Source organism: Pogoniulus pusillus, chromosome 4 (genome assembly GCF_015220805.1).
Source record: "Pogoniulus pusillus isolate bPogPus1 chromosome 4, bPogPus1.pri, whole genome shotgun sequence".
Taxonomy (NCBI): domain Eukaryota; kingdom Metazoa; phylum Chordata; class Aves; order Piciformes; family Lybiidae; genus Pogoniulus; species Pogoniulus pusillus.
In genome coordinates, this window is record NC_087267.1 from 43,588,836 (window position 1) to 43,603,224 (window position 14,389).

A 14,389-nucleotide genomic window follows, 5' to 3' on the forward strand; every position below is an offset into this window, starting at 1 on the left:
AGAGAGTTATCCCATCAGCTCTCCAAAAATGGGCTCTGATATCTTCCTCCACAGCTAAGGACATCTGACACCACAGAGGTGCATGCTCCTGGCACTGCAGGGGCTCAAACACATCTCTTATCTCCTCCAACTTAGCAACCCTTCTTCTTCAGCAAGATCAATCTTCTTCCCAGGAGCAGGGAGCTCACCTGCACTCTTGTCCAGGAAGTATGCCAGGAGACAGCGCATGACAGCCTGGTGACAGATCACAAGGACATTTTCTTGTCTCTCCAGCTCCATGATGACTGGCTCCAGGCGCTGCACCAGATCTTGGTAGGACTGAGACAGAAGAAGGGAAGGGAGATAGGGCATTGAATCAAGGGAACAAAGGCCTCACAAGAAATGATGATTGTCTTTGCTCATCTACTAATTTAATGCTTCTCATTAAATTAAATCCACATAATTACTGCTAAAAAAAAAAGCCAAATGCAACAAATTCTCATCTTCAGGCTGGCCTAGAATCATAGAATCAACCAGGTTGGAAGAGACCTCCAAGATCATCCAGTCCAACCTATGGTCAGAGGAGAAACAAACCCATTTATATCTCAGCTACAGTCCTAGATATATTATTGTGGCAAGTATTATTGAGATGTTGAGGTGCTGGAATGTGTCCAGAGAAGGGCAACAAAGCTGGTGAAAGGCCTGGAACACAAACCCTATGAGGAGAGGCTGAGGGAGTTGGGGTTATTTAGCCTGGAGGAGAGGATCCTCAGGGCAGACCTCATTGCTGTTTACAACTATCTGAAGGGAGGTTGTAGCCAGGTGGGGATTGGTCTCTTCTGCCAGGCAACCAGCAACAGAACAAGGGGACACAGCCTCAAGTTGTGCCAGGGGAGGTCTAGTCTGGATGTTAGGAGGAAGTTGCTGCCAGAGAGAGTGATTGGCATTGGAATGGGCTGCCCAGGGAGGTGGTGGAGTCACCCTCCCTGGAGGTGTTGAAGCAAAGCCTGGATGAGGCACTTAGTGCCATGGTCTAGTTGACTGGCTAGGGCTGGGTGCTAGGTTGGACTGGATGATCTTGGAGGTCTCTTCCAACCTGGTTGATTCTGTGATTCTAAGTGACAACTGCATAGGGGCTTTGAGCATAGTATTTCTCTTTCATCTCAGAAGCTGATTTCCTACAAGGGTTCTAAGCTTCCTGAAAATCTCCAGGGTTTTGAACAACTTCATAAAGAGCTGTGACAGGCAGCCAGAAGGAACCCCAGACACCCAGAGTAAGTGTCAGACACCTCCAGACACTTTCCTGGTAGACACAATGTCATAAAGATACATCTGAAGATTTTTCCCAGATGTCTATGGATCACTTTTTCAATTTGGTGACAAAAAAGCCAAATTCATAACCTAAAGTATCATCCAGACTTGATGTCAATTCCCACCTCGTTGTGTCACACCCTGAAAGACGACTGCCAGGAGCAAAGATGTCAACATTACGCTTAGCGATTGACACCAAAAGCATGGCTAGAAATTACATCTTTGGAAATAAAAGGAAATTGGGGCAGCACACCTTGAGTACTGTGTTCAGTTCTGGGCCCCCCAGTTTAGGAGGGACATCCTGATGCTTGAGCGTGTCCAGAGAAGGGCAACGAGGCTGGGGAGAGGCCTTGAGCACAGCCCTACGAGGAGAGGCTGAGGGAGCTGGGATTGGTTAGCCTGGAGAAGAGCAGGCTCAGGGGTGACCTTATTGCTGTCTACAACTACCTGAGGGGTGGCTGTGGCCAGGAGGAGGTTGCTCTCTTCTCTCAGGTGGCCAGCACCAGAACAAGAGGACACAGCCTCAGGCTGTGCCAGGGGAGATTTAGGCTGGAGGTGAGGAGAAAGTTCTTCACTGAGAGAGTCATTGGACACTGGAATGGGCTGCCCGGGGAGGTGGTGGAGTCGCCGTCCCTGGAGCTGTTCAAGGCAGGACTGGACGTGGCACTTGGTGCCATGGTCTGGCCTTGAGCTCTGTGGTAAAGGGTTGGACTTGATGGTCTGTGAGGTCTCTTCCAACCTTGATAATACTGTGATGCTGTGATACTGTGTGATGAAGGAGATTGGACCTCCAGAGCCCTCTTCTTATTAATTTGCTATAAAGTCAGTGGGACTAACTTCTAAGTCACCTCTCTGAAGGTCTTCTTGCACACCTACCTCCCCAGAAGGATAGCGGTAGTAATATTTATCCTGATCACGTAAAGCAAACTCCTCTGGATGCTGCTCCCTGATTTCTTCATATGTCATTTCTTCACACACACCCTGTGAGAACAGGACAGCCACGGGGTTACTGAAAGTGCTCAAGTCAAAAAGCATCAACACATCCAAGAGGCATCACCTTCTCCAAAACAACTGCCTATAGCCCTCTATAGTGCTCAGCTGCAGGGTAGTTCCCAGCAAAGCCACATTTTTATCTGCTCATTCAAGCCACCATGTTGAAGCATCTGCACAAGGTAGACCTAAGATGAGAAGCTGAGTGCTGCAACAGACCTACCATCCTTTCCCACATAGGTAAAACCTCCCCATACCTACCATCCTTTCCCACATAGGTAAAACCTCCCCATACCTACCATCCTTTCCCACATAGGTAAAACCTCCCCACACCTACCATCCTTTCCCACATAGGTAAAACCTCCCCACACCTACCATCCTTTCCCACATAGGTAAAACCTCCCCACACCTACCATCCTTTCCCACATAGGTAAAACCTCCCCACACCTACCATCCTTTCCCACATAGGTAAAACCTCCCCACACCTACCATCCTTTCCCACATAGGTAAAACCTCCCCAGAAAAGGTGGTATTTAATCAAGGGGATAGGATGGTGCTATCATCTCTGCCAAACAGCAACCAGCATGATCCAGCTATACCTACTGGAATGGGCTGCCCAGGGAGGTAGCAACCAGCAACAGAACAAGGGGACACAGCCTCAAGTTGTGCTGGAGGAGGTCTAGGCTGGATGTTAGGAGGAAGTTGTTGGCAGAGAGAGTGATTGGCATTGGAATGGGCTGCCCAGGGAGGTGGTGAAGTCACTGTCTCTGGAGGTGTTCAAGCAAAGCCTGGCTGAGGCACTTAGTGCCATGGCCTAGTTGATTGGGTGGGGCTGGATGCTAGGTTGGACTGGATGAGCTTGGAGGTCTCTTCCAACCTGGTTGATTCTATGATCCTACTGCAAAGATACTTACAGCATCAATTTCATTGAGTGCTTTCCACTGCTCATAGGGTAGTTGGAGAGCTTCTGCAGTTTGGATTGTCCTCTTTAGTTGGCTGGTCCAGACTTTGAGGTCCTTCAGGTTCTGCTCCTCGACAAACTTGTTCAGGGCCAGTGCAAACTGTGGGACATTAAAAAAAAAGAGATTGATTCCTGATCTACAGCTTCCCAGTAAATGTTGCCTTCTCCATGTCCTTTTCCAGGACCTCTTTTGCCTTCCAAAGGCAAAACTGCCTTCTACTCTGGGGTGTAGAGGAGGCACATATCCATTGATCCCTAAAAGGCTCACAAGAACATAGAGAACTGCAGAGGAGAAAGTGGCAACCTATTGTCATTGAGGAGCAACACCAGCATCTGAGAAAAAGCACTGTGATCTCAGAGAATCAGTCAGGGTTGGAAGGGACCACAAGGAGCATCTAGTTCCAAACCCCCTGCCATAGAGCAGGCTGCCCACAGCCTCATCCAGCCTGGCCTTAAACACCTCCAGGGATGGGGCCTCAACCACCTCCCTGGGCAACCCAGTCCACACTGAACAACTTCCTCCTCACCTCCACTCTGAAGCTCCCCATCTCCAGATTTGCTCCATTCCCCCTAGTCCTGTCACTAGTTGATAGCCTAAAAAGTCCCTCCCCAACTTTTTTGCAGGCCCCTTCAGACAGTGGAAGGCCACAAGAAGGTCACCTGGGAGCCTCCTCTTCTCCAGACTGAACAGCCCCAACTCTTTCAGTCTGTCCTCACAGGAGAGGTGCTTCAGCCCTCTGAGCATCCTCATGGCCTTTCCTAAAATGCTGCTGAAGATCCATGGCCACCAGAGCTCTGCTTTTTGTGTTAGAGCTAAACCCAAGCATTCTGTAGTCCTTGACAGCAGTCATACCCCAGATGATTCTGTTTGGACTCTAAAATTCTCTGGCACACCAAAATTTCTACTAGCCCTTCATGAAGAATCATAGAGAGTCAAGAAGTGAGCAACCTGAAAGTGTTCTTGAAGTTGGCTGTCCCTGCCAACTGAGTGGCAGGAGTCCTTCTGCACCCCAGTCTGCCTGTGAAAGGTCTGAATCAGCTCAGTGAAGATACTCATACCCCTCTCTCCTTACTTCTAACTACATGCAACACTGATGGCTGAAAAGTCTTCTTTTGAGACCATGACCAGCCTTATAGATAGAGGTTGGATGAGACTTTGAGCAACCTGATCTAGTGGAAGTTGTCTCCGCTCATGGCAAGGCAACTGGAACTTGATCTTTAAGATCCTATCCAACCCAAACAATTCCATAATCAACCCAGCTGTCATCAAATACCCTCTTAACCTAATGCATGGTAGCACTCCTAGAAGCCATAGGGCAATATTCCCTTCTCCCTCACCTTCTTGCCCCTGTTGGAAAGTCCAGAGTCACCTCCAATCTTCCCCTTGAGGTTGAAATCACTTTCACCATGCCGACACAGATAAATTGTGCGAGGCTGGACATGGATGTTCATCAGGTAGTAAACAATCCTGCTCTGGATGTGGTCCTGAACCCTGTTGACCAGGAACCGCCGGCCAACATCGATGACTTTGATGAGAGAAAGCTCCCTAAGAGAAGCACAGCAAGGATGAGAGAGATGCCAATGGGGAAAATGGAAAGAAAGAAACACCATCCTTGACAAACAGCCTCATGAGGTATCTCAGTCAACATAATCACCCAGCTAAAAGGATTTCCTGCAGGCTGTTTTTGACAGGAAGCCAACAGGTAGCGGCGATTCATGGAGAGCTAAGTAACACCAGTGTAATCTGCAGTCCTCCTTGCAGCAGTAAAGAAGATTAAACAAGACTAGCAGGGAGCACGTTCCTCTGCAGGACAGAGCTCAGCAGGTCTGAGATTATCTGTGCAGGGCACACGGATGTATCTGTGAGCAGAGGAAAGGCTGGGAGGTGCCTGCGTGGTCATGCAGGACAGCAAAGGTCTTCCCAGGACACACAACTAGGCACAAATCACATGGCTTGCTCAGCCTCATGGTTTGTGCCTGTTCAATTAGTGCCTTCTTTTAATGGACCCAAGCATCTCAGAGACATTCAAATGGAACTGCTTTGCCCAAACATCTGTATTCAGACCTGCAGAGGCAGACTATGTGAGCACAGAAGAGCCTATGAAGGTTTCATTGCCTGGTTTCTTGGCACAGGGCTGAGGAAAACCATCATAGAATCAACCAGATTGGAAGAGACCTCCAAGATTATCCAGTCCAACCTAGCACCCAGCCCTAGCCAGTCAACTAGACCATGGCACTAAGCGCCTCATGCAGGCTTTTCTTGGACACCTCCAGGGACAGCAACTCCACCACCTCCCTGGGCAGCCCATTCCAATGCCAATCACCCTCTCTGCCAACGACTTCCTCCTAACATCCAGCCTAGACCTCCCACAGCACAACTTGAGTCTGTATCCCCTTGTTCTACTCATGGAAGAACAAGAATTCACAATGAGGCTTGGCCTCCCATTATTCTAGCACAGCCATGTGTTTGAAGGCTAAGTGAAGCACAGCTCCACACTTCATTACTCCTCTCCTGGGAGGAGAAAAGCATCCACTCAAACCAGTTCAGAAGTCAGTGAAGCCTCTTACCGATCATAATCATCAGGGTCGAGGGGCTGGTAGCTGGCCTGATAACAGTTAATCCTCTTCATGAAGTCCTCCATGGCATCAGTTGAATTGCAGTCCCGGTAATCAGGGCTGGACAATTTTACTTCCTGAAACAGGAGGGGGAAAAAAGCCACACAAGGAGAGGTTAGGAAGCTTTCCAAGTCAGACCTCGCTAATCTCCAATTTCAAAGTCCTGCCAAGATCTGGCTCTTGGCTGAGCCACTTTTCTGTCTTCTCATCAGTGATGGCTGTAAAGAAGTAAATTGGACCGAAGACTGAGCAAAAGGTGAGAAAATATGGTACAGGCCATTGCATAACCAGTATAGAAACAGACTGGTCAGTTCTACCAACAGTTGAGGTAGCACCTCACCACCCAACACAGAATCATAGAATCACCCAGGTTGGAAGAGACCTCCAAGATCATCCAGTCCAACCTAGCACCCAGCCCTAGCCAGTCAAATAGACCATGGCTCTAAGTGATTAAACTGAGCTTTTTCTTTATGACTAAAGAAAAGCATCAGGTTTAAACAATTCAAGCTGAGGATGGAAAGTGCACAAGCTTAGGCAAGATATTTGTCCCAGGTTTTGAGTGAATAAAGCTCCCCAGAGGTAGATGTCAACCTGGTTGGCAGCAGGATAACATTTGACCTCTTTCTGTGCATTATTTGCTAGAATCATAGAGGATCACAGAATCCTAGAAACATTCAGGTTGGAGAAGACCCTCAGGATCATCAGGTCAAATCCATATCCCTACTCTACAAAGTTCACCCCAAACCATATCCCCAGGCACCACATCCAAACGACCAGGGGACTGAGTCCAGCATCAGTAACTTTGCAGATGACACCAAGCTAGGAGCAGGTGTGGAGCTGTTGGAGGGTAGGAGAGCCCTGCAGAGGGACCTGGACAGGCTGGATGGGTGGGCAGAGGCCTATGGGATGAGATTGAACAAGGCCAAGTGCAGGGTTCTACACTTTGGCCACAACAACCCCAAGCAGCACTACAGACTGGGGACAGAGTGGCTGGAAAGCAGTCAGGAAGAAAGGGATCTGGAGATACTGGTAGGTAGTAGCTGAACATGAGCCAGCAATGTGCCCAGGTGGCCAAGAGAGCCAATGGCATCCTGGCCTGGAGCAGGAACAGTGTGGCCGGTAGGACAAGGGAGGTTATTCTGCCCCTGTACTCAGCACTGCTCAGGCCACACCTTGAGTGCTGTGTCCAGTTCTGGGCTATTCAATTCAAGAGATGTTGAGATACTGGAACATGTCCAGAGAAGGGCAATAAAGCTGGTGAGGGGCCTGGAACACAGCCCTGTGAGGAGAGGCTGAGGGAGCTGGGGTGTGCAGCCTGCAGAAGATAAGGATCAGGGCAGAGCTCATTGCTGTCTATGACTACCTGAAGGGAGGCTGTAGCCAGGTGGGGTTGGTCTTTTCTGCCAGGCAAGCAGCAACAGAAGAAGGGGACACAGTCTCAAGTTGTGCCGGGGGAGGTCTAGGCTGGATGTTGGGAGGAAATTCTTGCTAGAGAGAGTGATTGGCATTGGAATGGGCTGCCCAAGGAGGGGGTGGAGTTGCTGTCCCTGGAAGTGTTGAAGCAAAGCCTGGCTGAGGCACTTAGTGCCATGGTGTAGTTGACTGGATAGGGCTGGGTGCTAGGTTGGACTGAATGATGCTGAAGGTCTCTTCCAACCTGGTTGATTCTATTCTATTCTATGAGGGTATTTTTTTCCTGAAGATTTGGGTCTGAGCAACAGCATTCCTCAGTAGCAGTTTTACAAGCAATTCTGAACCCAAACAGGATAACCCCACAAACAACATGCATGGCAACATCCCAGGCCCACAGCATATTTTCCACACTGATCCCCGACACCATTCATTTGCAGCACCCTGTGGAGCAAAAAGTAGCTCAGCTGGTAGCTCATTTTCTGCTCATTTAAGCATTTGTTTCCCAACAAAGGGATTAAATCTTCCCTAAATAAATAAATAAATAAATATCTCCAGCTTCAGGGCATTGTAAAGGGAAAAAAAAAAAAGGAGTTAAAAAATATGGAGCAAATTGAGCATTTTATTAGCATCATGGAAAAGCCTGTGTGCAAACTCCCAAAAAGCTGGGGGCACCAACTGGTAGCAAAAGCCACACTTCAGCTCTCTTCCCAGCACCCTCTGTAGAGCCCATCCCAGGGGCTAGAACAAAACCTTTCTCACAGACTTTAGGTATCCTGCAATGCATTCCCAGACACCACAAAATGGCTCACAAAGTTCAGATGCACAACTGCAGATAAGGCTGGAGCAGAGCCCAGTGGAAAAAAGGACATTTTCAATCCAAGTTCATCCTGTCTAGGTAGGCCAATTAAGGTCTACCTGCCCCAGCCAAGCCTAACAGGCAAAGGAGTTCTTCTGTTGGTGAGAAATCAAAGATCCAGCTGCTCCCAAAGGAGCTGAGTATCACACAATAATTTAGGTTATATATATATATCCTATATCATAGAATTAACCAGGTTGGAAGAGACCTCCAAGATCATCCAGTCCAACCTAGCACCCAGCCCTAGACAATCAACTGGACCATGGCACTAAGTGCCTCATCCACCCTTTTCTTGAACATCTCCAGGGATGGTGACTCCACCACCTCCCTGGGCAGCCCATTCCAATGCCAATCACTCTCTCTGCCAACAACTTCCTCCTAACATCCAGCACAGACCTCCCCCGGCACAACTTGAGACTGTGCCCCCTTTTTCTGTTGCCTGGCTGAAGAGACCAATCCCACCTGGCTACAGCCTCCCTTCAGGTAGTTGCAGACAGCAATATATATGTATACATATACACACACACACACATATAATAGATCTATGATATGTAACCTATATATAATTTAGACCTTGAAGATCAAGGCACAGCCAAGTGCCTTGATCAATCTGGCACAGCAAAGGCCACCCCTAAACTGTACCTCTAAGCACCACATCTACATCAAGGAGAGACAAGGTTTTATGCTGCTCTCCCAGACAAGACTTCTTCTTGTGGCAAGAAAACTAAGCTGAGCTGCTATCCTTCTCCCAGTAGACCTCAGTGGATTTTGGGAAGCTGCATATGGCTGAAGAGAGCAAGTGTGAGTGTTCACTGATGAGTCGGTGAACAGTCTAACTACAGCCATCACTTCCAAAAAGTGAGAGTCAGCAAAGCATCCCAAATATATTTCCCTGCTTGACATCAACAGAAACACAGGTAATGTAGAAAGGAACTGGGCAAAAAACTACAACAACTTTTGTTGTCACTACTTCCAGGTGGCCCTGGGAGACAAAAGCTCCTTTCTCATCCCGGGACAAACAGACTATAGAAAGATAAAAGCCTCCTAATCCTCAACCAACTCTGGCAAGATGTTCAAACAAGAGACCAACTGATTGTGGGTGGGAAATCCCAAGGGAAGACAGAAGCAACACACTTACCATAACATTGGTGGCAACTACTGTGGGATCATTGCAGACAGATTCAATGAAGAATACCTGTGAAGCGAAGCAAAGCTGAGCTGAAAACCACCAATAAGCTTTGTAACATTCAACCAAACTCCTTGCTCAACTCAACCTCTTCTCTTCTTGACCACAGAGCTGCCTTCTAACCCACTCTCATCCCTTCCTTCTCAGTACTGGAAATGAGGGAAGCAGAAAAACCTCCTTTACCTAGGAGCACTGCAAGAACAATGCATTTGTGCCAGTAGGTATTCTGAGAGCACAACACAGGCAGCAGCTCAGTAGTACCAACCTTGAATCCATTTTCTTTGGCAAAGTTTAGGATCATGCCTCTCCTCTCCCGTGTGGTATTGGTGGCATCAAATACCTTTAAAAGCAAGGACTCTGATTAGCACCCAGAGAGCCTAGTTTCTCTTCCTCAGAGAAGGAAAGGCAGAGTGAACTTCACGAGGGACGGTGCTGTCAGAACCAGCACCTCTGCCAAACCCCCTCAGAACATTAGGCTTACCGCAATCTGCCCAGCCTCCTCCGTCAGGTACAGCTTGACATCCCTCAGGGCAGCCATGGCACATTGCCTGCAAAAGGGGAGACACACATGGTCCTGATGTCCTCAGAGATGCTTGTGACAGCCAGCACACAGAGCTCAACAAAGGAAGGCAGGAGTGGCAGTTTCTCCTCCCCCACCTCCACCCCTCCCCAGGAACATCTAAGAAAGACACCCTCAGTCTGTTGTAAACACAAGGACCACGTGGACTGAGCAGCATGCCAGCCTTCACAGCAGAAGCAATGGTAGATAAAGAAGCAAAGACCAAACCTCGTGGCAGACCTTATACCCTACTTCACCAAGCCTGAAGATGCTTTGGTGACCCTGAAGCTACCAAGCCCATAAAGCTTCACTTTTCAGCCCCTGATGCCCAAGTCAGACCCTCCTTGGGGAGGCAGCAAAAATTCAAGCTTGAGGTCAACTTTTCTGCCCATTACCTCCCAAACAACCTGACTAACCATGCTGGCAGCCTTTTTTTTTTACCACCCAAGTGAGAACATGGATGCAGCACCTACACTTACCTCCTGACTTTCATGGCCTCCTCATTGTCGGGGCGGAAGAAGTCATACGAGCTGTAATGCTTCACTGCCTCACGGCGATACTCTCCCACATTGAAAACTGCATAGGAAAGGTAAAGAACATTAAAGTCAGGAGCTGATGTCAGCACTCAACTCAGCTGCACAGGTTCTGCAGATAGCTGTTCCCAGTAATGGGCCAAGAAGTCACATCCTTAGATCTAAAGACACAAGGACATCTCTCAGCATTCAAACTGAAGAAGAAGTGATAGGAGTAATATATGGCCCTTAGGATCTCCCACCCCTCAAGGCACTGTGCTTTTAGGGCAGCTCCCAACGACCAGATCCTGTGCTTGCCCTGGTAGTCAGTGAGAACCTCACCTTTTGTTGGGACACCTATCCAGTTGAGGTAGCGAGTCAGCTTCTTAGAGATGTAGGTCTTCCCACGGGCTGGGAGGCCAACCATCACTATCACAGTGGGAGAGTTGGCAAGCTGTGGCCCACAGGCTATGAAGACAAAAACCATGAGCAGCAGTTAATCCTCCAGTTCATCTTGTATCAGCCCCACAAGGCTCTCCTTCTTCACCCAACCTTTGCACAAGTCCTTCAGCAGCTCATGGAAACCCAAAGCCTACGCTATTTGCTCGCCATCATCTCTGCACTATCTCTTGTGCAGGCCCCCTCATGAAGCTGCACAACCAAAACACTGAACAGCTGCATCAACTGAGCAATTTTTGCAATGGGACCTGCTGAATGACCTTCTGTTACAGCAGGGGGGACTGTGGATGGTTCCATGGCTGTCCAACCAGTGAGACACAACTGTCCCAGCTAAGCCATGCTGATCCCGGTTCACCCTGATGCTACCCAAACTGGGGAACAGAAGTCACAGACTGACAGCCACAGCCAAGAAGAATATCCAGATGGATGACCTCAAAGTGGGCAAGGAATCAGTAGCTGCCCAAGGCTCCTTGAAGAACCTCTGTGCCTCCATTTCCCCACTTGGAAAAAAGAAATTGGATCAAACACAACCACCCATGCCCATGGTTTGGCCAAGTCCATAAAAAGCTGGAGGGTGGTCAAGGACTTTGGTCCACTTATTGCAGCAGTACACTTCAGGCATGACTTCTGTGCTGAGATACCAGGTCTGCACCAAGAACTTTGTGCCCAGAAATGATGCTGGCTTTTTAAGCTGATACAGGTGCAAATGCAACCAGATAACTGCTTCTGCTGAAGACAAGGAGGTGATCAGAACTGCAGAACCACTAACATTTAAAAGCAGGTATATTGTGACTCCTTATCCTATTTATTCTCATAAACCTGATTCAAGATGGGGTTCTGTTATTGTTGCAAAGAAGGTCCATGTCAAACAGCTGGAAATAAATGCAGATCCATCATCTAGTGATGCCTTGACAAGGTTGAAGAGGAATCCCTCTCCAATTCACCAGAACTGCATGGCCAAAAGGCAAACAGATGGGTTGCTAGGCTCTCCCTCCATAAATCCTTTAGGAAGTGAACTCCTGGCACAGTTTGAAGGAAACTGCTGAGGTTGCAGGACTGGGAAAGGGATTTTTTTTTCAGTCCTCCACAGCTCAGCTCCAGCAGCATAGGATGTGTCTGGACCATTTGGATCACACGGACTATGTAATGTGGCAGCATCCCTTTCCCACGACAGAATCCTTCATCCCTCTTCCACATCTCATTCCTGCTCCTCTCCAAGGTTCGCCCTGCAGAACTGCTTCTCACACGGTGCTGCACACATGAAAGACCAAGGCACAAAGCCAAGTGCTTTAAATACTGAAAAGGAAGATCTTAACGATGCCTAATGGAATTTGGATTAGCCAGCCTGCCTTCCATTCATGACACGACAAGAGACCCAATCAGCAAGACCCTCCAGGGGGTTTCTCACCCACTTTTCAATCCACCCAGGCAGGCCGGAGACCTCACAGGAAAGGAATGCAGGGAGTGAGTGGCTGGTGGCAGAGCCATAAAACCACAGCTTAATTACGGTCTGGGTGGAGAGCTCTGCCTGCCCGACCCGGTTGCCCGCAGGTGGGACTAGTCGATCTAGGGATCTCAGAGGCATCCCGGGGATAGAAACAGGGTGGTAGGTTGGGGCAGGGTTATTTTAGGTGGAGATCTGGGAAGGGCAAAACAACTCTCTTCTAAGAAATTAAAATAAGGCCATGAGGAAGAGTTATGGTGGTGGTACCTAGGCAGGCAGAGAAGAGCCACCCATCATTTTCTTGGCTGCCTTGCCAAAGCACATCTAGCAGGCAAGAGATGAGAAAACTACCTAAAAGTGGTAAATTTTTTTCCCTCCTGTAAATATTCCACATTCCTGAGGCTGGAGCTGCCTACTCTGCTCCCTTTGTGTGAACTGCATCTCCCCCAGTGCCGCATTTCAAAAGCCTGGGCCAGCTCCCACGGACTCCGGCAGTAAGCGCTGCCTTTGTGTGATGTGCACCGAAAATGCAACATTTCCATTCCTTCCCTGGCAGTCTGATATTCTCAACTAACACATGGATACAAGTCCTCTCCTTTCTTCCTTCTGCACAAAAATCAGCCATGTAACAAATGAAGGGAGAACAAATAAGACCCGAATTTTATAAGTCCTTCTTTCTCCACCTGCCAGCGGACAAAGGATCTCAAAGAGCAAAGCCAGGAGGATATGGGGCCACAGGGGACAATGACAGGTACTGTTTGTATCCTCTTGGCTCCAGGCAGGTGAAATGGTCCCGGAGATGACACACACGCCACCTCCAAAGGGTTAAACACCTGTATTTGAGCAGCCTCCACACAGTTTAGTTCGCTGCCAAACTAAAGGGAAGGATTCTTGAACCATGAAAAAGCACCTGTTTACAGACCTGGAAAATACTTCCCAAAACACCACGTGCACCTTTTTATCGGGAACCTGAGCCCAATCTCAGCTAAATCACAAAAGCCTCCGGAAAACTTTGCATGAGGGATGTAAGAGAAACCAGTGTTTTGCTCTGGGAGCTTCACAAAGCCTCAATTCATCATTTCTTTTCACCAGAGCTGAGAAGCTCTCTGGGATTTCAGTGCATATTCATTACTCATTATCTCTCCAGGTAAGTCAAGGTCAGGACTTTCAAAAAGGTTCAGTGAGGATATTGAGAAGTAGCTCCTCACTTGTGCCTTCTGTGTGTTAGAAAGCTGGTGTTGGTGTGCTCTCATGCTTCACCAGAGCAGGTAGGAGTAATAAATAAACAAATGATGCTCCTATAAAAGGCTGGATAAAATAACCACCTCCCCGTTCCAGGCACTTTACTGTCTCCTTGTAAGAAACATTCCTCTGCAACTTCTGCTCTCATAAGCCCACATCACTCCTTCTGTGTTAGTCTCACATTCCCCGTTTCCAGCTTCTTCCCACTGCAATTCCCAGACACCTCCACCGCTGCAGCATGAAGGCATTTCTGGCCATCGCTTGCGCAGAGGCGAGTTGGACCTGCCAACGTGCTGACTTTGGTTCTGCGCGCACAGCGCCGGCGTATTTTTGCCACCCAGATGAAGACATAGGAGAAAAGCAGCAGCAGGTCCTTTCCCTTTTCTATCATACTCCACCCGAGCCCCCTCCCCTCGCCTGGCTCTGCCCATTCAGTCGCCTGCGACGACTTGACTTTCCCAGCCCCTACGTGAGAGACGTGCAGCTTGACAGCAATTGAATGGATCGCCATCAAAAGGCCAGATGAAGGAATCATTCCGATGCCATTCCAGCCTCCCATTGACGAGGAAGCGGACAATCGGGCTAATTACTGCAGGGAAGAGCCAGGCAGGATGCTCCTAGGGATGCTCCCTCTCCCTCTTCCGCCCTCAAGGACCACATCACCCTCACTTCTCTTGTCACACCTCCAATCCCACCCAGTTTTGCGGCTTTGCTGAGGAATTAGTCACACCTCGAGTTTAAAATAGTCACTTTGGGTTTAAAATAAAACAATCTAAGAAGCCAATAACCTAAAAACCTAGTAAAGCTCCTCCTATAGCGTGAAGTGAAAGGTGCCCAGCACGGCTTGTTCCCACCCTGAGA

The 14,389-nt window shown here is 48.6% G+C and overlaps 1 protein-coding gene across 9 annotated transcripts in view; it reads right to left on the bottom strand.

Annotated features, from left to right (window-relative positions):
* The window catches only part of PFKFB3 (6-phosphofructo-2-kinase/fructose-2,6-biphosphatase 3), a 58,652-nt gene that overhangs the window by 9,980 nt on the left and 34,283 nt on the right, over nucleotides 1-14,389 (bottom strand). For all 9 annotated transcript variants that reach the window (XM_064142713.1, XM_064142711.1, XM_064142710.1 and 6 more), the window contains 10 exons: nucleotides 10,726-10,851; nucleotides 10,351-10,447; nucleotides 9,794-9,860; nucleotides 9,578-9,652; nucleotides 9,265-9,321; nucleotides 5,810-5,934; nucleotides 4,580-4,787; nucleotides 3,195-3,341; nucleotides 2,167-2,271; nucleotides 189-318 (listed from right to left, as the gene is read on the bottom strand). In XM_064142713.1, coding sequence (XP_063998783.1) covers nucleotides 189-318; nucleotides 2,167-2,271; nucleotides 3,195-3,341; nucleotides 4,580-4,787; nucleotides 5,810-5,934; nucleotides 9,265-9,321; nucleotides 9,578-9,652; nucleotides 9,794-9,860; nucleotides 10,351-10,447; nucleotides 10,726-10,851 — 1,137 coding nt within the window. The remainder of the gene's footprint in view (nucleotides 1-188; nucleotides 319-2,166; nucleotides 2,272-3,194; nucleotides 3,342-4,579; nucleotides 4,788-5,809; nucleotides 5,935-9,264; nucleotides 9,322-9,577; nucleotides 9,653-9,793; nucleotides 9,861-10,350; nucleotides 10,448-10,725; nucleotides 10,852-14,389) is intronic.